The sequence below is a fragment of the Buteo buteo genome, chromosome 17, assembly GCF_964188355.1.
Source record: "Buteo buteo chromosome 17, bButBut1.hap1.1, whole genome shotgun sequence".
NCBI lineage: Eukaryota > Metazoa > Chordata > Aves > Accipitriformes > Accipitridae > Buteo > Buteo buteo.
Genome location: NC_134187.1, coordinates 27,112,511 through 27,136,647, shown reverse-complemented (window position 1 = coordinate 27,136,647; position 24,137 = coordinate 27,112,511). Strand labels below are relative to the sequence as shown.

Here is a 24,137-nt window from a genome sequence, read left to right as displayed (position 1 = left end):
TAATTTGTGTTTAAAATGTTTTTTATTTAAGAGATAAGATTGTGTTGCTTTGATAGGGAGCGCAGTCTTGACTTTGTCTTTTCTTTGCTCGTTTCTTTTTTCTTTTCATAGGTCATGGGAATAGAATTCATGGTTATGTTTAGATCACTCATTCACTTATTTCTTTTTTTAGTATTTTAAAGCCCTTTTATGGTTTCCCATCCACTGTTTTGTTTGGCAGAGATTTTTTTACTGAAAAAAGCTAAAAGAAAAAGTTCCACAGTAGCAAGGTGCCATATAAAACAGGATCCCACACCTATAATCTAAACAGCCAAAAATTATAAATACCTACCATTAGAAAGCTTATTTTTAAAGAAATTTGGAAAAGAAATATTTTATTACAATTTAAAAACTTATAACATGCAATATGTGTTAAAATGGAATTTTACTTACAGGAAAAATAATAATGGGACAAATGTAATACCTATAATATTATTTGGAACTGGCAGCTTTATACTGGTTGAAAAAGTGTCATTTTGGTTTTCTAGTACATTTTAAGTCAGGCTATAATTTTAAAGTGTGGAATTAGTTCTAGCATTTGCCATTTAATTAATCATTTGGTTTCAAACATTATTCCTTGCCATGAGAAATGTAGATACTATTTATATTAAATTAAGGAATGAAAAATATTTCTTAAAAAACTAAGGCATTACCAAATGTTTTTTTGTGAGGTTATCAGATATGTTAGGTGGTTACACTGATTTAGTTTATGAAGAAGCAATTACAAAAAGTTGCTTTGTGCCATCACTTGTTTCTTGATGAGAAATGAGTTGCATCTGGCTATAGGACACTTTTCATACCATATATACACTTCCTTATAGATACATGTAGAGCTTACATTTGAGAAGGCATACATGCATTTTTCTGATTTTTTTAATCCATTCATTTTCATTGTAGGAAACCAGTTACAAGAAGATTCCAGGTTGCCAGTAATATTATCACTTAAATCTGGTATAATTTAATATCACATATTTAGAATTGTGATACTGCAAAGCTATCAGTAAAGTATCTGCTGAAAATAAGGAGTAATGAAAGCTTTGTAGTTCGTATATCTTTTCATATGGTACAGCTCAAATGACTTTTCATCAGTGTGGAAAGAATCAGAAATCCAATTTAATATTGTTTGCTTGGAAGATTTGCTTTTATGAGAGCTGATTTAAAAAGCATTTAAAATACACTATTCATTTTTTAAAACTCAAAATCTGTAAGACATGGAATATGAGGGATATGTTTTATTAACTGTATTGTTTTCAGGCATGCACACCATTAAAAAATAAACTCATTTTTCCTCCATTTCTTTCAATAAAATGTGCTTGTCTGAGTAATCTACAGTTTATTACATGAATAAGTCTTTGATTCATCTCCTTGATTAGTACATGGGCTGTATTTAATCTTGAGTGAGAAAAGTATAACAGTATCTTAAAAAGGCAGAGTTTCTTTTGTGAGGGGAGACTAAGGAAAACAAATGCTTGAATAAAGTAATGGTCTTTGACCTTTGCTATAATAAAGAAGTATTTTCTTCTTTTGAAAGAAAATTCTAAGTATATTAAAAAGTTACACTATGCAGAGATTTTGCCATATTTTTAAGGATAGACTTGTGATTAGTCTTTTCAAACATGCTGATTACAGTGTTCAGTAATTCAGGTTCACTTATGCTTAAGATTGTGAAGTCACATTTATCAGAATGCTGAAATTTTCAAGATTTGGAAGGTTTTAAAATGTCAGTTACTCTGTTAATTCCACCTATTGAGTCTACTGAGGTAAGTTTAAAAGTTGCAGTAACAGTTGATGATCAGCATGATCACAAGTCTACCAATTCATGATGCAAATTGTGATTTTACAGACACACACAAAAAGAAACACCATAGAAATCTTAGCCCCAGTTCTGTATTCATATAGAACTGGAAAGCCTGCAACTCAAATACTCAAAAGTTAAGAAATCCAAAAAAGAGTGCTTGTACAACATCAATTTAACCCCTTTGTTTTTACTCTTTTTGTATGAACTGTATGCCTAATGAAGGCAAAACCGCAGTCTAAGCCCATTTCTGCTTAGCTATATAAAATCAGAAAATAACTGCTGATCAATACAAATTATTTATATATTTTAGATGGCAGATCACAAAGAAGTAATGAGGGGCATTGAGCGGCATCCTGGAGTCCAGTATCCTGTTCTCACACCTAATCTTCAAGGTTTTCATTCTGCTGTAAGTGCCTTCATAGAAGATCTCCACAATGTCCTCTTTCATGTTTCAGACATTTTCAGTTCAGTACTATAAACTAGCTATTTAATGTCACGTAACCTGTCCTGTTAGAACTAAGCTATAGTTTTTTTAATTAAAAACTCTCAGTTTTTGTTGTGAAAAACGGGCAAATTCACAGAGTGATGTTAAGCTTTCTGTATTCAAATTTTAATGGAAGTATTCATCAAACAGTTTTTGCAAGCTTCTATAGATAATGCTTGTGTATAAAGATAATTCTTTCTCCTTCTTTGACTTGTTGGTTCTAGAAAAGTTTCTGAAGAGTGTCTTCTTATTGGAAAGTAGTGAAGACGAATGAGGAAAGAGTCATTTAAATGAGAATGCTTTATAGGAATGTATTAGAATTCTTAAATTCTGCATTTCATTTTGGTAGGGTTTGAAAGTTTAAATTGTTTCAGTTCATGCAAAATAAATATTCAAAATTATAGACTCAAAGTGTTTGGAATAGCAAAAATGGACCAGTTCAGTCTTCTTAAAACATACACATTGATAGCCAAATCTTTACACTTCATTGTTTTCTGAAAATTTTGCATGCTTCTATGCTTTTGTCTTGATATAGGACAAGCTGTATTTGGAAAGCATGCTGATTAATGGACATTTGTGGTGTAGTCTGTCATTCAGTTTCTATACTGCATATGAAATCTCTGTTAAAACAGAATCCTGTACATAGGCAAGTTAACTATCAATAGATATACAGTGCCACAACTTTGTCTGCAATGGTAGCTTGTATGAGTTGAATTAAATCTGCTATATCTCTATACTGTATTTAGTGATACAATGAAAGGAAAACAATGCAAAAGTAGTTGTAGGTGCTGAGTTCTTTCTTGCTGCTATTTTTTTTTCTTCCTTCTATTTGAAAGGATATTTGTTCCCGTAAGGGTTGCTGAAGCTTAGATATTATCCTGCAGAACCAGAGAGTAAAGGGAAAAGCTCCATTCTGTTTCATAGAGAAAGAGTATTATTCTCTCTGGAGAGTCAGAATTAATTAATTAGCTATTCTCCTAAGCTTAAATGTTTTCTTCTCCTATTGTTTGGCTTTCAGCATTCTAGTTTGCCTCGTGTTAGTTGATTTACTGAGTACTGAGGTAGTGAGTACAAGCTCAGACTAATTGCCCCTTCAGGGAAGTCATCACATTTACACATTTTCTAGACTGGTATTTGCTCTGAGACTTTTTCTCAGCAGACTCTCACATATACATTTGCCATATTATCCATATCAACTATGACACTGAGACCAGTGGAGCCCTTGATCCTAGAGTTGGCTCTAACAAAGAAATCCCTGTAGGTTATTGTTGCTGCTCTAGGCACATACAGGCACAGAGCTTTCCTAAGCATGAGAATGACTTCCTGGCATTCATGAGGAACAGGCTCTGTACAGCGGATGGATATTTCAGAGTTGTTATATGATCTTTTCCTTTTCTGAAAAATGAATATGAGTATCAATCATTGTTATTTTCATATTTGGTTCATGTGATTTCCTACATCTTAATATATTTATCATTTATCACTTTAAATATATGTTTACCTAGTTGCAAAGGAGAGGAAGGAAATATGCCATAGTGAATGAACTCAAAATTTGATTCAATCTGTTTGTATGTAATAGATTTTTTAAAAATTGGAATGAAACTTATGTTTTAGATATGGATGATATACTTATAATGTACTTTAAAATTCTAGAATGTCATACAGAATTAAATGCTTAACCTACACTTTTAATATAGTGTTTTGCTTCTGGTTTATTGAAATGTATTTTTCAGATCGCAGCAGGAGCTACAGAAGTCTCAGTATTTGGTGCAGCATCTGAATCTTTTAGCAAAATGAATATTAATTGTTCAATTGAAGAAAGCCTAGGAAAATTTGAAGAAGTTGCTAAATCTGCAAGGAATATGAATATTCCAGTGCGTGGGTAAATACAAAGATTCTTAAGTAATACAGAGTTATCGGAGTTGCTGTTACAGGGTATTTTTGGACCAGTAGAAAAGTATACTACCAAATTTTTACATTTTAGATGAAATGAAATAATAGTCTTTATTGTGATTTTTTTTTTTTAAAGATTGAATATACTTAGTAATTTTGCTCTGTGTTTTGTAACTACTAATGGTGACTAGTTTTCTCTGGAAATTGAAAAAAAAAGCAGTGTTTATAAACATACACATTCTATTATACAAATCTATTTTTATCATCACAGGTGACAGAATAAAATTTATTTTGTGCTGCTGAGAACTCATAACACTGTTGCCTTCACCTTAAAAAATACCCTGCATACTTTTATTTTATGATAGTATTGATAATGTATCACTTCATACACTGTAGAATTAAAGGTATAAAAGAGACAGAACAAATTGACTCCTAAGAAAAAAAATATTCTTGATATAAGTTATTCTGAAAACTCCAGGTGTTGAAGTGTGTGGAGTCTCTAGTGCATGAAACTCTGGAATTATCTAGTATTTATCTTTCTCTAGAGTACCTTCTTTTAAACTTGAAACAATTCTGAATGGTACTCGCCCTTGAACAATCTTTCTTTTTCATTTTCATTTTCTTTTGTGTTACATGGAGCTACTTATCTGAGATTATTTGTGAAGGTCCTTGTGAATGCAAAAAGGCTTACATAGGTTCAAGGAGAAACTTAACAGTGAGATTCCTTGAGGATTATTAGTAAAGCAAACTACATCGTGCTCAGAAAATACCTGGACTTGAAAACAGATGGAGGTAGATAGCTCAGAGATTAAGTGCTTGAAAACCTGTCTGGGAATAAATACTGGGATGTGTCTTTCCTCCAGAAATAGTGATGAGATAATGCTATTGCTCGCTTTTTGCACAGTAGTTTGGTAGTTTGAGCATTTGCATTGAGAAAGGGAGATCTGACTTCTAGTTACACCTCAGCCTCAGAGGATCACAGAGTAACAGAATGGTTTCGGTTTTGAGGGACCTCTGGAGGTCATCTGGTCCAACCCGAGGATTTTAACACACACACATCCAACCAAGGATAGCTCATAAATGCTTGGGTCCTTTCTCCCTAGCCTCGTTATATGTTTCAGATGGAAAATCACTGAATAGAGAAGTAAGGACTTTCACTGTATTAAGAAATCATAACTTGTAGCAGAGTTTAAGTGCTCTAACTAGCTGCTAATCTGTCAGGTGGAGTCAGGGTTTGCCTTCCTGAGCAACTTCTCTTATACGAGGTCCGTTGTTTGAAAGTTCTCTGCCACCACTGTTTGCCACATTTTTCTGAAACTAAATTCTGAGGTGAGAACATAACTAGCAATTTGAGTTCTCCGGGAGGATTAAGCTCAGGGATGCCTGAATTTTAGGTCTCGGGTAGGTGTGGATAAGGGAATAGACAGTCAATTCAGAAAAGACAGCATGTGCATAGCAACAAACCTTAGGCACTGGTGATCATTTTTACACTAAACTTTTGTTTTCTGGTTTTCTCAGATGTGTAGGCATGTCAGGCAGTATCTTCTGTTTTATATTCCTGTATTGCACTAACAAAATTCAACCAAATGGCACAATAGAGGCAACCAACCATCAAGAGAATCATCAAAGCCTGTGCATTGTATATGTTTTTGGATAGCTATGGGTGTTAACAAATGGACTTTGCAACTGGTCCAGAAGATGTAAACTGCAGGTGATGAAGAAGCCCCTGTGGTGTACTTTAGATTGATGTTGGAGCTTAAATGTTGACTTATCTTCTGTGCACTAGTTTTTACATGTTTGAGAAAGTGGCAACCTGCTGCTTTTCCTTCCACAGACTGTATGTCTAAGGCATTTGTAATATGCCAGTAGCAGTTATTCTGGCACTGATAAACTGACGTGATGGAAATGACTGTTCCTATGATAGGATTCTACAACATTCCCATACATTTGTTGTCTACTATCTGGTGAACTGTGTGGCAGGGTTTTTTTCTGCAGACGGCAGAGTAAAATGAGAAAGCAGCAGGTTGGGAAGGCATGTACAGAGGGGAAGAAGTAGGAGGCAGAAAATGGTCAAACGGATGCAGAACACAAAAAAAGAAGAATATTATAACAATTAAGAATAAAAAGAAGGAAAAAAAAGCAAGGAGATGCAAAGAGAGGAGTATCAAGAACCAGGTAATGAAGCAAACAGAAAACACCAGCAGTACAGAGATAAAGAAAAATGAGATAATTGAACTCAGAGAAAGTACAATCAGATTATGTTTTAAAAGTGCTTACTTTGTGCATCCAGTACAAAGATCTGTAATTTCACTTCAGTATGCAAACCTAGGCAAAGGTCACAAAGCACATGCAGGACAATTTTATTGAGTCTGTCATGCCAGGTGCAGTATGTTACACAATGCTTCAACAGTGAACTGCTTAATATCAGATATGCTACAAAGTGAACAGATTCGAAGTTGTGAATGAAATTGATGTAAGTTCACTTCAGCTATAGCTTTATTCCTTAAGCTTGCAGTTCTGAGAAGGGTGAATCATTCAGAAGTAGGAAGCCATTGACAGAATCATTTGATTTGTGGGAATATAACCAAGTAAAGAACCCAATTAGAGAGGATAAGTATATTGAAGAGAAACTACATTTATGTAGTTATCTTCATCACAGATTATATTGGGAACTAATTTATCCAGTGAAAATTACAGGTTGAGGCATCAGGAGATAAGATGCTAGACTAACATTTACACTTCAACAAATCAAAAATTTTAGGAGAGGACTGTCTGGTATTTGTCCAGGGGGATCTAATATAACTCAGTAATAAAGTAGCTAATCTGCTGAAAATCTGCTGAAAATCTAAATTGCAGTGTATGGAGCCTTATTTCATCAAAAAAACCTAACTGAGGTAATAATTCTGAGTATTAAAACATCCACTGAATATGGATTTCAGTATATGAAAATACTGACAAGAAAGTTTTGAGCATGCTAATAAGTTAGAAGATAAAAGAGAACTGGTTAACACAATCTGTTTGGACTTGGAGTGCATTTTTAAAAAAAATCCCTCCCAGGGAGATTTTGAAGAGGCAAAATAGTAATTAATGAGAAATAAAATGTTGCTGGAGATCAGAATCTAGACAAATATGTTTTCAAGAGAATAATTACCAAGTATTGTGATACATTGAGTCTTGTTCCTGCATGTTCATACTCATTCAGATGCACTCCTCATGGGTTGCAGAGTTACAGGAATCTGTGAGAAGCAGACAGATTGAGACAGAATGATTGCTCAGAAATAATAATAAAAAAAGGATTGTTTAGTGTCCATGTTCCTCAGTACTTTCTTTTAAGCTCCAGTGTACTGTCTTTTGTTGAGTAGAATTCTGAAGACCAGAAAAATAATAGCAGGAACACGAATATAGAAATGCAGAATTCAGAAGGACTTTTTTTTAATGGTAGATCTCTCAGCAGTTGAACAAAGCTCTGGGAGGTGGACTTAAAACTTCTGCTTAGTTAAAAAATGAAAATACCCATGAAGAAGAAGCATCAGTTTTGAATGCCAAATCCAGGAAGTAAATAAATCTGTTTACAACATTTCAGCTGCTCGTGAGGGGGAGGATTATGGAAGCAGACTGTCATTTCCAACTTGATTCTAGAAGACTAAACCATAATTTTCTGTGGTACTAACACCCAACAAAAGCCTGCACTACTACAGGGAGTTCATTAGGACTTGAGTGGAAGTAGTTCATTAGTTCCCAAACATTGCAGTAAATTTAGATGACTAGTGAGGTTTTACATTGTATTTAATGATATAAAACACAGGGCTTCTCTTCCTCAATGAAAAAAGGTGTGGAAAAGATAATCAGAAAGTAAAACTTAAACAGAGATTTCATAGAAATATTCAGTGCAATCAAGGTGACTTTTTCCTGGCCATAAAATAATCAAAAAAGAATTAGCTATCAAAGCCTGTGATTTATGACCTTGATTTATGATCTCATATTTAGCTGCTACTAGAGAAGCTGCTTTTAGTGACAGATAAAATAAATGGCATTTTTGTATCCCAATTCCATGCAAAATTCTCTAAATGCTGAGACAGTCAAAGTTGCTCTTTATGCCATGTTCTTTATGCTTTATATCCTGATCTCTGAGTATCACATAGACAAGTCAAGCAGGGGCAGAATCTGACAGTTTTAGAAAATGAAATTTGGGATTTTCTGTTGAATGACCTCAAACCCAGTATTTTGGAAACAAAAGGATGGGATGTTATGTAATTCATCAGTTGACATTCAGTATTTAGAATTGATGCTCATGGTTTGACTGGTTCTTATTTAATTTCAAGGAGAAGATTAGTTTCAGGTTTTATTTTGCTGTGTGGCTTCTATTTACTGAAAATAATTATATATTGTTTACAACTATTGTTGTAACATGAGGCAAATCTGAGCATGACCACACAAGAAGTCTGAGCTTGTCATCCTAAATCTGCTTGTAGTTACTAGAGGGAAATAGGCAGCCTTCAGACTATGATTTATCCTATGTGCTTTTTAAAGTACCTGCCTTAGGATAAGATGAACTACTCTCTGGATGATCCGTCCTTTTGGCTGCAAAGGAGCTTGGGTCCTATCCTATGTTAGTCATCCTATAGGTGGCCTATCTAAGGCATAGGCTGTAGATGATTATCTTTGATATCAGAAGTTAGAACAGATGAATCCCATCCTACCTGTGCATAGGCTAAGGATTAGCACCTTGTAATTCATGTAAATTACAATAGATCTAAGAAATTTATTGATAGGCTTTGTGCTGCAAGGTAACACAAAACGAAGCTGTGGGCTGTATGGACAAAGATTTGTACTCTGCACTGAGAATCAATGTTTCGTTTTTAATCAGCCTTTTAGGGATTGGCTACCTTTAAGGAACCATGGCCAAAACCTGCAGCCCTTGCTCAAGCAAGGTCCCAGAACTACACATTTTGGCTTCTAGTATAAATTTTGTAGGCTAAATATTTTGCTTATGTAATAAAAATATTAATATGCATAAATTGTATTTATATTAATTTCAGTACAGAGATTGTTTCTTTTCTAAAGCACTATTATTGTTTAAAGTGTTATTTATTTGCAGGAAATGGATAATTTTGTGCCTTGCCCTAACTCCTTATTTGTGCAGTTGAAAAATACTTCCAAAAATAATTTTAAGGGGTTCAAATTTTATTTTCTATTTTTACTGGCAATTTAGAATTTATGTAGTGAGCATAAATCACTGGCAATCCTTGAATCTTATGAAAAATGCACTCAAATAGTTGAAACTAAACTTAAAGCTTTTGCATGTCTTACTGTTGCTACAGCTGCACTAACATTGACTCGATCATCATCCAGAAAATTTACGTTGTCAGCTGTCGCATTTAGAATCTGTAGCACAGTACACAATTTTCTAAATGTTTACTAAATTAGTTCAAATGTTTATGAAGAATTGAAATCTTGTGTATGGTCTTAGAAGTTAGACTATTTATTAGAGTCATAAAGGTTTTTGGTTTTTTTTTTTTTTTTTTTTTTTTTTGTACATGCATAAAAACTTTACAATAACATCTGGGACACATTCTGTGAAGATACTGAGCCAAATCAGTTATAAACTGTGTGGTCAGCTAATTACTACTACGCATATTTTGCATGTGAATTGACACAAAATACTGCTAGTTTCAGAGTTGCATCTTTTAATGCATAATTCAGATACTATTAAAAAAATCACGTCTTTTTCAGTGACTAAAAATTAAGCCTAACAGCCAGGATTGATGAAAAACTGTGGCAAATGGTAATTGCAAGTAGACACTTAGACTGTGTTTTAATTTAAATGTATTTTTAATGTACATATGAAGAAAATGTTAAGTAAATTCTGATTAAGCTAGATTCTTCCAAGTTCATATATTCCAAAATTTAAAAAGACACAGAAATAAATTGCAATTAGTACAATAGAATAGTAAGGAAGGACTTCTGTTTCCCCCTTTTCCACAAATGGTACTTCACCACCTACTTTGTGTCCTGTGACAGTGAAATAAAGTCAGACTATCTCCCTCTGAAACATTCAGTTCTGTATAGGACTGTCTTAGTCCTAGTAAAAATTAACTGGGAATATAAGAGCTGAAAGTTGTAAATTTTTTTCTCTGCCAAAACCCACTTCTCCACAACCAGCAATTAAAAGCTGTATTTATGTCCCAGTCCTAAAAACTTTTAATGTGAATAGCCCTTTTGAGGCCGTTTGGACTATTTGCATGTGCAAATATGAGTGTGTATGCAAATGTTTAGAGTTTCATTCAGTGTTAGAAAAACAGATGCAAATGTTTGCTGTAAAATAACTCCAGAAGCATTTCCTTAGAAAGCTGCTGCTTCATAAAGCATATGTAATACACGTTAATTCTAAACTGGTGTATGTCATTCCTTTGTTTATAGTCCTGTGTCTTTTAAGAATGAGCAGTATGGTGAAGTTTGCAATACATAAAAGCATATTGAAATGTATCAATATTTGGCTTATGTCTGTGTTTGTATAGAATTCAAATACTGGCTGATATACTTGAAATACAGCAGTATTTTTTGCTATGACAAATAGATACCAAGTAAACGATTATATGCAACATGATTATTATTATTACCTTTTATATTATGTTATAATAAAGGTTACAGGTTACGACAGATATAATTCCTTGTTGATTATAGAAAATAATCATTGGTTTACTTTGATGCTAATACACAAGATAAGACACAAAATAGTGGAAACTTAAAGAAAAAGAATTTATTTTAGTTATCTTTATCTTGTGATAGTGATATTTGGATTTATTTTGAAAAAAAATACACGTGGAAGAACATATCCGTTTTATTTTAATATACTTTATAACAAGTAATTCTGGGAACTAATAAGTCTGTTTTGTTTATAAAGAAGCGTCCTGATTATCTGAAACTCCTGATTATCAAGACAATCTGATCTTTATAATTCTGTTCAATAATGCTCTTTTATATTAAAGTTCATCGTAAATACCTTAATTCAAGATATTTGGATGGCCTTACAATACTATATTTTTTATACCTAATTAGAAGTACCATGAGATAAACTCCAACAATTCAGTTTTGCACAAATCGGTACAGTTTAAAGCTGTGTATGTTTTATGAATACAGACAGAAACTTTGAACTTATATTTTCTGGTATTCTGGAATACTTAGGGCTGGAGTACACATGCGTTTTCACATTGCTTTAAACCCCCATTTTTAGACTACACTGTGTAGTTTAGCATAGTCGCAATTATATTGATAATAGGGTGATTTATACCATTATCACTTCTGTAGATAGTAAAACAAATTTAGCACCTTCGTGTCACTGGAAGTGATCCTATATTTGAGAGTATGGGAACAACTAAATGTAGATGAACATTTAATAGACTTGGAAGCATTTTAGTATGCGAATGGTAGATAAATCTACAGGGTTACACAAGCCAGCTGGTCACAGTCCCCTGGGGAAGTTTGAGAAGCCAGAGACTGCTGGGATGTGGGGACTTGGTGCATTTCTCTGTACTAGTGACAGGTTAAGAAAAGGATGTAGGAGCCATCGTACTAACTCTACCATTCTGGATGATTGCAATATGTAAGAGGAGAGATTTTCCTTAGGAAGAACTTTATACCAATTTTTACCCATTTTTTTTGTGCCTGCAGATAGAAAATATTATTAGTAGGCCAGAAGAGCTGCTTTTAAAAAAAAAAAAAAAAAAGAGGGATACCTATGGGAAGTAAAAATGATCCCTGTTTCTTCTTTAAGGGTAGCATAAAGTCAGACTTGAAACGTTAGTATGAAATTGTAGGGTAACAATACAATGTGTTTGCTAGTATGTTACTGATTGCTCCATGGATAATTTGATACAGATATTAAAAGTTAAGTTGTTAAGTGGCCCTTCATTATAGTAACAGTTTTGTTCTGGTTTTAGAGAAGTCATTTTCTAGAACATAGTTCACAACAGTATTTTCTGGGCATTCTAAAAATAAATATTACTATATATTACTATAATAACAAATATTACTATGATAACAAAGAATACTATATATATACACTATGTATATTACTTTATATACTTTGAATAACAGATATATATTACTCACAACTGGGCACTAAATACATGGAAAGATTGTTTCTCCCCCCCCCCCCCCCTTAAATCAAATGTGGAAAAAAAATCCTGGCCTTGTTTACACATTTTGGGCTTGGCTTAGAGATTCTGTTTCTGGAAGAATCTCCTTTCCTTCTCTTCTTTGTATTGCCCCTCTCCTTACAGTAAAGATTGCCTGTTTTTAACAAATGGCTTCCTTTGCAAAGAGACAGAATATATCAACCTTAATATTATGAATTCAGCAAATGATAGGCATATACATTTTAGCACAAACATCCAATAAAAATAAATACATCTGCAGTGAACATGGTAAATTATATGCAAACTTACACTATAATAATAAACAGGAAACAGCAGCATCTGAGTCTGCAACTGGCTTCTCAGGAGGCTCCATGCTTCCAGCTGTGGTAGCAGCTGTGGATCTGGCTCTGGAACTCTTGCTGAAACAAGCTGACAAAGGGATGATTACAACATGGAGTTCAGTTTCTGCTTGGATTCATTTTCCTTTTAACACACTTTGGTTATGGAAAGTTTGCTCATTTACCCTCTTTGCGGTTTTATATCCTGCACTTCACAGTCATTGGGCTGGTGTGGTGATTATCACCATTCCTAGTGACCCTGATCGTGGGGACCTTATACTGTCTATACTATTTGTGGAACATTGCAATTTGGTTTTGGCTTACTGGAAGAAATTGAAAATTCTCTTCCTTCTCCCTCCCCATCCCCAGAGGCTGTTCAGCATTTTTGTCCAAAATATTACACAGTAAAGTTGTTGGGTTTTATTTTTTTAATTGCTTTTATATGCATAGAAAACAATTCAGGAGAAGACCAAATGATACTCACCTGCAGTGAAATCTGTAGAACAGGCAAAATACTGGGTAAACTCTGCCAGGAGAACCAAGTACAGAACTTCTTTTTATCGCTTTTTATTAAAGGGGGGAATTCTGATTTCACATAACCTGAGTAAGCAAAACAGCGTTTACCCATGTGTTCCTAAAGCAGCTGTATAGATACGTTCACTTATTGCAGGTCCTTTTTTCCACCTCTGGTTGCATAGGCTCTTGTTTTGATTCCATGCTAAAGATATAGTTAAGCTACAAAAATGTCTGGCCTTGAATCAGCAAAGATTTAAGCACATACTTAGAATTAAACACTTCCATTGCATAGTCTGCTTTGTGAACTCCCAGATATTTGCTTCTGCTCTCATACTGTGGAGTGTCTCTGGTGAATATCCTGAGACCAAGATAGTCTTTTTCATTACAAAGTCTTTTTTTCTTTCAGTCCCGCCATCTTTTTAGAAAACAGCTGTATTCTCCAACTTAATTAAATCCCCAAATTAAATCCCAGTTGCCTCTCTAACTCAGTGCTCAAATTGTTCCCTCTTTTTCCCTCTGCTGCTTTTCTTCATATAAGATCTTGTTTTTTCTCCTAAGGAAAAATAGATGCAGTATGCTCTTCCTTCTGTCACTCTCTTCTCCCTCCCCTAATCCTTTCTCTTTCTCGTCCGCTGTCAGAGCAGCAGGAGTTTCTTGTCTACTTGCCATCTGTACCCCTTCCACTTGCCCCAGTGACCCCATGTTCTGTTCTTTCTCTTATTTCTCCCCTCCCTTATTCTCTTTCTTAACCTCTCATTGTCCTCTGGCTCTTTTCCACTGCAACATAAGCAAGCATTTGCTGTTTAAAAATTGCACCTTGACCCTACTTGGTTCTTCGTATCATATCTCATCGCCTATCTTTTCTTCATTCCTAAGCTCATTGAAGGCGCTGTTTATAATTACTGTCTGGAGACCTTCTTCTGTGATTCCCTCCTATAACTCCTACACTTTGGCTTCTGTTCCTTGCTTGCAACTGCAACAGCTCTCACCAAACTCCCTGATGACAAGATCTCAGAAACAGTAGTCTATCCTCATTCTTCTTGACTTGTCAGTAGTGTTTGCTGCAGTTGACCAGAATTCTTTAAACTTGTGTCTTTTGTTGCTTTCCGTGGCTCTGTCTTGTAAATTTTCTTCTTTCTAAGCAGTTCTGCAGCATGTTTCAAAGTCGTCTCCCATTTTGGAGGGGTGTGGGTGGAGGTCTTGGGGCTCTGCTTTGGCTGGATTCTCTTGTGCTTTTAATGCCTTGTGGATTATTTCATATACAAAAAAGAAAATGTAACAGCCAAACGTATCTGTAGGTAATAGATCTACTTTCCTATTAAAACCTGTTTCCTCTCACTTAAGCTTATTGACTTGGAACCACACAAATGCAATTACGAAGCATCCCACCTGGCACTGCCTTAAGTCTAGATGTCTTAGCGAATGCTCAGACCAGACACAGGATTATTTTCCCTCTTTCACGTAGACATGCAAATTTTCTCCTTTCCTATGCTAGGCTCTCTGTACCCCTGCTAGCTGTGCTCAGTCCTTGCCTGCATCTGTTCCAGCTTGCATTACTTTTTCTACAAATGACTCAAACTGTGTCTCTTATTTCCAATAAGAATATAGCAAGACCTTGACAAGTGGAATTCATAGCTTATGTCCTCTATTAAAAATGCTTTTCCTGATACATGTCTGGAGTGCATTTTGCTCTTTTACAGCCTCATTTTAAGCATTTCACTTTCTTTGTCATTGCCATCAACTGAGTTCCATTTCTATCGCTCCTGTCCATTCTCCATGGAATCCCAATGCTTTATTTTGTATTGACAGTACCAAGAAATTTAACGTTATCACCACTTTTTATCACTTTTTATGCCAATTCATTAGATGAAAATATTAGATAAAATTCTGCCAAGCTCGTACTTGGTGACACAAACAGTTCTTTCATTCTCCACAGGACTTTGTTCTCTTTCTGGTAGAAAGTTCTTTACCTGTCAAATTCTTTCAGTAATCCCTATTTTCTCCAGTTCAATATTGAATATCAGATGCCCAGATAGATTATATCTATCATATTTTCCTTGTTTAAAATGTCAGTCTAGTCACAATGGTGTAAGCATGCAGAATTCATAATCACAAACAGATTTGTACATTGTAGTAGGCAGATTCCTCAGGTCACCACATACTTTTATACCCCAGCAGGCCCAGCTGAATTATGTGAGCGCAGGCGAGTTTCTGCTCGCTGGTGTGAACCACAGGGAGTATTCCCTTGCTCTCTAGATACCTTTTGGCCTGCTTTTACTTTTGTTTGCCCTACTCCATTCCAGATGTCATTCATGCCACATTATCACTACCAAATGCACGTCTTCTTGATCTAATGTATGTAGCTGTTAGGAACATGTAAAGATATATGTAATTAAAGGGAACGTGCACATATGTACTGTATGTTTTGCATTTACTTTGTGTTTAGTAGTGTTCTTGCTCTCTTCATAACAAGTGCTGTGGCTGATGTTGCAAAATAATTTCAGTAAAAATCTGTGTATTCGCTAGCTCTAGGCACTCTACTGTTATGTAAAAAGCAATCCTTTGGGTCTGAAATTTTTCATGCTTGGTTTCATTTGAAAAACTGCATATGCATAAAAAAAATTAAGGAAATGATCCTGAATTGTTTTTTGAGTTATGTTTAACTGAAAAGCAGGGCAGTGTTTAACTGTTAACAGTAGCTACTTTTTAAATCTTTAATATAGATAAGAAAATTTAGAATTTTGAAACTTAAACACTGACATCTAAATTGGAGGTGATATTTAATGAAGTCTATGGCCAAGTTTCAAAAACCTGGTTTTCATAATGGCATACAGATAATTGAAATCATGCCTAGTAGGCATCTGGACTAAAATTATGAGCAGGATGTAATGGACCCAACCACTTTTGTGGAAACAAAATTAATTTCCATTTCTTTGTCAGGGCTAATCAAGTTCTTTTTAGGTTAAAGGTTTGCTTCATTCTTACTGCTACTTCCAGTGTGCCAACACTGTACCTTCATATAAGGGATGGAATATGTTCTACACATTAAAATGTTGTCATTTTTTTCACAATTTGTTTTTGCCTGTTACTCATGCTAATTTCACATTCTGTCGATCAGTTTCTCCTTCCACTGCAAAGAAACAATATGCCCTTTACCCTGTGGACCTTGACTACATACAAACTGGCATCTGTTCAATCCCGTTTGCATTATACAGTGTCTAATTTTACATTATATCCTTCAGTGTTGAGGGAAAGGGAATGATGGGGGATCGATGAAGGCTCTTGTTCTTCTATTAAGCAGTTGACAGCCTTCCACTGGGACTGGGGCTCTGCCTGCCTCTGAATCTCTTGTAAATCCCTCTATAGCCACACTTAGTTTGATTTTTGAATGGCTGTTTCTGGTTAGTTTAATCCTATTCCTAATCAATTTAAGATAAACAATTAGAAGTTTAATTGGAATTTCATGGCTCTTAACTGTCATTAGAAAAAGGAAATCTAAACCAAATTCTACACTAACACAGCATTAAGACTGAACAATGGAGACTTGGTTGTGGCTTTCAGTTTTTGTGCTTTGTGGAGCCAATGGCTGCTGAGAGACAGGGTCTGCCTTCTCGGTTTCTTCTTGTCCCAAGGCATACATACCTAAACCACAGCTTGCAGTGGTGCTATAATTCTTTTGGGGCACTGGACAGAAGTGCCAGTACAGAGATAGAGGGTGAAAGCTATCCCATTCACCACAATTCTAATGACTTATGAGATGGTGGAGTTGTTACAAGTTGCTTGTGTTCATGTGTTGCTCTCTGTGATCTGGGTAGCTGGCACAAGGAAGAAAATTATATCTTCCTCTGAATACCTTGTGTGGGCCAGACAAGGCAAAACTTGAGCTGGCTCTTACAACTTCAGAAGGAAATACCAAGAAAAATTGAAGTCTCCTGCAGCAGTATTAGCTTGGCAGCATTGCCAGTCCTTTAGAACTTGTGACATACGCTGAGCATAAATAAAGCTATAAATCTCTGTTCTGTAATTTAAAAAGAAAATTGATAAACCTGCTGTTTTCATCTGATGTAATTTTAACTTTTCATTCGAATATTTATTCTACATTCACTGGCTTAAATATGCAAAATTATATTTAACCTTTTTTTAATGTAACTTGGATGGATACAGGTACACATAGGTAAAACAGAAGTATCTTTGTTTGTTCTTTTTATTGTAGGTATGTGTCATGTGCATTGGGATGCCCATACGAAGGAAAAATCACACCAGCTAAAGTTGCAGAAGTAAGAGTGAACTTCTGGCTTATCTTTTTAATGAATCAAAAATACATTTTAAAATGTCTATAAGTAATGTTCTCTACTTAATCCTAAAAATATCTTTAATTGATAAAATTTAAGGAAAACAAACACAAAACATAGCTAATACTAAAACTGGGTGCATAACCTTACTCAACCATATGCAGTCAAGTCTAAGGAAAATAGTATGTTTTGATTGCTATCAGTCTTGAGGAAAAATATTTTGTGCTATTTCCTCCAACAAGAAGGTAAGGAAATGCTTAAGGAAATAGACTCGAGCACATACGTCAGTGGACCATGTTGTACGAGATGATTTCCGGCACAACCTCTTGCAAAGGGTATCTGCCTTTAAATCCATTTTATACTGGTGTAAGCAGAGTGTGCTGTCAGCTGGTAGAGCCACTGCTACAATATTGTGCTTCTGGCGAGTGTCATATGATTGACACATGAACCAAAACTCATCCCCAACGTGATTTCCTACTACTTAACTGGCTCTACTGCTGTGGTGGAATAAGCTGCACCTTCCCTCCTCACCCCCATTTCCCATTTAGGATAAAGAAGAAAGACAGTGTCTTAGTCCAGCCTTATTTTCCAGAAGAGAAAGAGAGGAGTGAAACACAAGTGTTAAATTTTGCGGGAAGGCAAAGAGGGCATGAAAGCTGAAATGGACAGTAGAGAAGAAAGCGGAGAGAATTCAAGAGGCACGAGGCAGAACACGCTGGCCTTCCTCCTGGAGAAAGCCTTGTCTTCTCTGTTACACATAATCACCTACTTTTGGTGATCTAGCAGAATCTCCAAACCACTGTTTTTTTTCCTTTGTAGCACTAGCAGCTAGTCAACATTTGTCTGATATATTGTGTTCTGCATGTGTGGCTTTCAGGTCATGTTCTCCTGCATCATCTTCTAGTATACATTCCAGATGGAACTCGGGATAATACTTCTCCCACAGCAGCCACATATACTCACGCTCTTTGAAAAAAATAACTAAATTGGAAGGTATTCAGTGTTTCTAAATTAATTGGGTTTAATATGAAGTGAAAGTTAGAAGTGACACAGCTTTAGTTAGAGCGGTGATGACAGATTCAGCTGTGCTGTTGGTAAATTGCTTACTGCAATAGCGTGTTCCCCAACAGGCTTCTTTCCATGTGTTGCTAGTTTTTTAACTACTCTCCTTGCACAGAAGAGCTCCTTTTCAGTTTGCCAGTGGGAGTGCTACTTAATGTTCCAAACCTGCAAACTTCTGCTCACACAGATATTTAATTTTCTGTCTTCATCCTAATAAGTGTCATCTTGTGTAGCTGTACACCATTGTGTATGTGTTGGAGAATAAAAGCTGCCTCGCTGAAGTTACTGAGGCCCTGATGCAGCAAGCACTGATGTTTATATAGAAGCATCTGATTAGCTGTTAATGGATTTTACATAAACACATGTACTCATCCTTTGCTGAATCAGAATTATCAAAATTACTGGCCGTGTTGCTGAAGCCTTTCAGAGAGCTACCTCTCTGGTCATCGTCTTTCTCGGGATGGGAGTGTGTGACTCCCTTGACTGTGCATTGTCATCGGCAGTATTATTGAAAGGTTTGAACTGTTTCTTCTGCAGTCAATGATAGCAACCATTTTTTTTTTAATTTATTTATTTAAGCAAAAGTTTTTTTAACTGAAGCAAAACCAATTAGGCGAGGTGGCTCATTAACAAGATTACATGCATTTCTGGCTTACTAGGTACATAACTGTTTTACACATAGTTATCTAGTGAGTGCAAACTTAAGATGCCCTCAGACTTCTAGAATCCATCTGGTACATCCATATGGTTCTTTATTAAAAAAACCCACATTTCTCATCTATTAAAATAAACTGCATAGTCCTTTTTTATCACTCTGCTTTTTCTTGAAATGAAGTCACTGTTTAACCATTTATCATCCTGTGGTTTGTGAATTTCAACCTTTGGCAAACAAGACTTGTAAGTTGTTGGAAGCACTGTGCAACACCCCTGAAGCCAGTTGTGTTATCCATTGTCTTCCACTCACATACTTGGCTTTTTTTATCTTTCTGTCTGCTTCTTTCTCTCCTTAGCTTCCTTTTAACCTAGAGCAGTGAATTCATACGAATATTACCCAGCCTACAGGCTGATCAGGCTACGGAAAATGTGCCTATTCTGATTTGAATGCTGTTGGATTATTACAAAGTTTCCCTTACAGCACAAGGACTGCAGTGTGGTTTTATGTTTATATTTGCTTAAAATCATCTGTAACTCAATTATGACCTTTTGTATTCAGTCTAAGAGTATAGTTTTAGATATTATTTCCAGCAGTAGGATTGTTCACATGCCTAAGGGGTTGCAGTGCTGGGTCACCAACTCCCGTTTTGATCAATGCTTGGTGTCACGGCAGTGTTCCCAAGGGGAGTAGCACAAGACTCATGCATAGTAAAACTGCTCAGTGGTGCAGAACACAACCCTGTTCAATCAACAAAGCTGCAAGCTCGTAATCACATCCTGATTACACTGACAAAACAGTGTGTTCTCTTCTCCCCTACCCTCCTCCCAAAAATCCACATTGAAAACTTTCAAAACTATAACTAATGGGCTGCCTCCTACTATGGTAGGATAGAAAATTCAGTATGAAAAACTCCCATTCAGCTTCCAAGCATGCACATTCTTCTTGAAATTAAATATAGATCTCTTTTTAAAGGTCAATTTAAGGTTAGATCATGACAAGTCAGTGATGATGCTCAGGTTGTTAGCAGAGTTTCCCCCTCTCTTCTTTCATCTTTCAGAATTTTATTTTCAGAAAGCTGAAAGACCTAAGGACTGAGCATGGGGAAGAAGTGAATGCAGTATGATTTCTAGCAGTTTATATACTCTCTTTGTCATCACTAAAATGGTCATCTAGAAAAACTCTGAACCATGAATTAAAAAGAACATGAGAAAAAAATGCAGTCTTCTTCCTTGATCTTGATCTTAAACAAACACTGAGGTTTGGGAATTAACTAGAGGTAATCCACCACTAACTGCAGATGATACTTTTTTTTCTTACAGCAGTAGTCCAGTTAAAACACCTGCCACATGTTGATATAAAAATACACTGTGAGATAGAATCCCTTATTGCAGTCTGGTGAATGTCCCTTTCTTGAAGCGTGTATTAAATTTATGTTGATACGAACCAGGGGCTCTTTGACTTTAAAGCACAAAGAGTTTTACTACATTTGCAATAGTCATAGCATTTCCAAGCTTTAAGCAGGACGATTCAGACTACTTGAAGTTCTTTTTCAGCTGTTCTTTGAATTAAGTGAACAGCAATATTCATCCAGCACTTCCGAGACTTTTCGTCTAGCACTTTGTCAGCTTTCTCAGACATATTCACAGCAATCCCACTGATGAAATCTTGGAATTGCTTTAACAGCAGAGTGCAGTGCAACTGAAGATCTCTTGGAAAAGGGTCATATTTTTTCATTTCTAAACTGTTAATTCCCAGATTGGGCTTCCATTCCAGTGGAGCGGCCTTTCGAGATTGCTGATACACAGTGGGAAATGCTGAAGGGGACAAACATACTCAGCAACTGAAAATAAGGTGAAACCCTTTCCAAATAAATTCAACAAAACTAAGATGGAAGGATCCGACATTCAATGTCTAAAGCAATATTTTTGGTGCAAACATAATTTTGTGCTTCCAAGTGTATGTCTCTCACCATACAAACATTATGAAGCCAGACCTCAAATCTCTTACTCATACAAAAAGCTCCTCAAAGATGTAATTCCAGAAACATTTAGGGCTCTGCTTGCGTAAATGAGAACTATTTGTATAAGGATTTGTTTGGTATTAAGAAAATTTTTAAAACTTAGACTAAATGTTAATTAAGTTACAGTTTTGCTTCGTCAATATTTTAATGTTTGATTTCATGAAAAGCAAGCAAAATTAATATTAACTACATGTTAAAACTTCAGTTTTCATTGATGTTTTCAGTGCCAACAAAAAGCAAAATCAGGCTTCTTGTTAATTATTTATTGTCATAGTTCAGCCATGTGCTTGGGTCTGTGTAATAAGCAAACAAAAGGGCAGGTCTTTACCCTGCACAACTTGTAAGCTGAAAATTACATGGAGAAAACCAAACAGCTGGGAAATCCCCAGAGAGAGGAAAATGTTGGGAAAGGACTTGACAGAAACTTAATTCATAGTGTAAAATCTTGCTTATTTGGATTCTGTGGGAGAGTCAAAAAGCAAGTTTTTGATGGATTTGGCTGGGTTGGTTATTCTGTGTACAGAAGCAGAACTATAAATTTAAAATAAGAGGATCTATGTGACGTTCTTCTTGGGTGAGAATTTTCAAGAATGAATAGAGGGTTTCTGATACATAGGTCTACCTCGGTGGGTCAAAGCCTGAAACCTGTACAGAATTGTGTCCAATGTATGTTCTTGACCCTATTTTGTATTCTTTCATCTTGACCTTTTCATGTTTCTTCTGTTTCTAATCAGGTATCGAAGCGGCTGTACAGTATGGGCTGTTATGAAATCTCTCTGGGGGACACAATTGGTGTGGGGACTCCTGGAAGTATGAAAAGAATGTTGGAAGCTGTTATGAAAGAAATTCCTCTGAGTGCTCTTGCTGTTCACTGTCATGACACATATGGCCAGGCATTAGCCAATATCCTCACAGCCATACAGGTAACTCAGGTTCTCGTTTTATAGATATGATAGTGGTAGTCTTAGTTTAATTCAAATGCACAATTGTAAAACATTCCAGCCTTAAAGAAATTACAAGAAAGGGGAAGAGTCATTCACTAAACTTTCAGAAAGTATTGCTCACACATCGGATTGTCTACAAGTATTACTGCTGTTGCTTTTGCAAGAAAATTTCAATTCTTATCTACTTATTACCTTCAGTTGTATGCAAAATCACTAAGAAACACCGGTGATTATTATATTCCATTGATTTTGGATAAATGAGGGAGATAAAATAGGATTATTTTCTGATGTCTTGGATTCCACTTTTCTTAGGAGCATCTCTGTGTTCATTGCTCACTAAACTGTCTATTTTACAGAGGTGTCTAAATATAAAATAGAATAATGCATAATTACAGCTTGATTTCAGATGGACAAATCTAAATTATTGGTAATTATGTACACAGAGTGTACAGAGTGGTCTAGATAATTTTATCACTGTTAACACCCCTTCAGTATGCTTTTTTATCCATGAAGTTTTCCAAATAAGATTAGCAACAGCTTCATATCCTATTTAGTCTTCCTTCAAATCTGTGACTAAATAATCAGAAATAGTTAATTTCCATAAGAGATATTTTTCCCTTTGTGTTAATATTTTTAAGAATAAGACACAATACAAGAAACAGACTACAAGTTCTAACGTAGTTTTTGTAAAGATATAATATTGAAAAATATTTTAATGTGTACATGCATTCCTAAGGAGACCTATTTTTACTAAATGTTACAAAATCAAAAGCTGTTTACAAATCGTAGGCCTTTATTGTTCTATTTTATATTTAATGGCATCTTCTGCTTCCTTGCAATTCAGGCAGCAATTTTTAAGGTCAACTTTCCTTTGTCCTGACTTATTTTGGCAGAGCTCATGTTATGTTGTTTAAAAATAACAGCAGTGTGTTAACAGTATTAGTGATATAAATAACAAGAAGGAATAGGGAAATGTTTCAATATGCGAATCTCTGCAGGTATTTGATAAAACACTGAATGACAAAATCTGGTAAAAAAGGTTCTAACTTTCACTCACAGTGTTCACTCTTGACCCTTACTCACTTGTACTGTTGCAAATGTGTGTGTATGTACCATGGGATAAATAAATTGCTAATTTCACAGTTAGCTTCAGTTGCAGATGTAATAGCTAAAAGCATGAAAACTCCTGAGCATGGGAGGAGTTTGCCATAAAAATACTTGAAGCATTGTTTTTCAAATCCTTCCTTAAAATAATTGCTGTCATGGTGCCTACTAAACAGTGAATGATGGCTCTGCTTTGTTAACCCCAGGATTTGTTGTAAGTGATTCTTGTTTCAGGTTTACCTCCTGCTCCTATCCTTTTATTTACTTAAATTAACTATGTAAGAGTTAAAGGGGAATAAAGCTCTTAGGTACCTAATGTGCAGTTCAGGCTAATTAACATGTTAAATTCAAGAGAGCAATAGACCTAAACAAAAATCCCTATGCAGCCTTCTCAGATTTCTGGGAAGCCAGGGGTGCTTGAGACCCACCAGAAAACTTCCCTATGTGCTCAATTTCTGCTACAGAAATTCTTCTGGTCAAAGAAACAAGGTGGCTAGCGGTGAATGATAGCTAAGCAATACTCTTTCTAAAACAGGACAACTTCTAATGGTAAAGTGCCAAAGCCAGCAGATCAGAGTGCCCAGGTCACTTCTAGCCCCTGCTGTCAGGCTTGCCTGTGCTTTTCTGTCTGCCAAAGATACCTGAATGGCAAAGTACTGGAGTAAAACCCCTTGTCTTCTACTCAGCCATTTGTTTTACAGACCAGATTCTCCACCGATGCAATTCCCGTCTGTGCGACCAACGCAATATTTCATCAGGACTGAAATGTGTTTGAGGGGTTATAGAAATAATGGGCTACGTTTATTGTTTGAAAACAGTTTTCAAGAGCATTCAGCGGGCAAATTACACTCTTC

At 35.6% G+C, this 24,137-nt stretch overlaps 1 protein-coding gene and 1 long non-coding RNA gene across 4 annotated transcripts in view; one reads left to right on the top strand and one right to left on the bottom strand.

Moving 5' to 3' along the window:
- Positions 1–24,137, top strand: part of HMGCLL1 (3-hydroxy-3-methylglutaryl-CoA lyase like 1) — an 86,748-nt gene that overhangs the window by 28,196 nt on the left and 34,415 nt on the right. For all 3 annotated transcript variants that reach the window (XR_012653321.1, XM_075049319.1, XM_075049320.1), the window contains 4 exons: positions 2,148–2,243; positions 4,055–4,203; positions 17,420–17,483; positions 21,970–22,158. Coding sequence is in view for 2 of the 3 variants with exons in the window: in XM_075049319.1 (XP_074905420.1) it covers positions 2,148–2,243; positions 4,055–4,203; positions 17,420–17,483; positions 21,970–22,158 (498 nt within the window). In the remaining variant the exon portion in view is untranslated. The remainder of the gene's footprint in view (positions 1–2,147; positions 2,244–4,054; positions 4,204–17,419; positions 17,484–21,969; positions 22,159–24,137) is intronic.
- On the bottom strand, positions 6,655–13,585 carry LOC142040914 (uncharacterized). The gene is made up of 3 exons (XR_012653322.1): positions 13,175–13,585; positions 12,662–12,781; positions 6,655–7,450 (listed from the first exon to the last, which is right to left on the bottom strand). It is a non-coding gene; the product is annotated as an uncharacterized LOC142040914 (long non-coding RNA).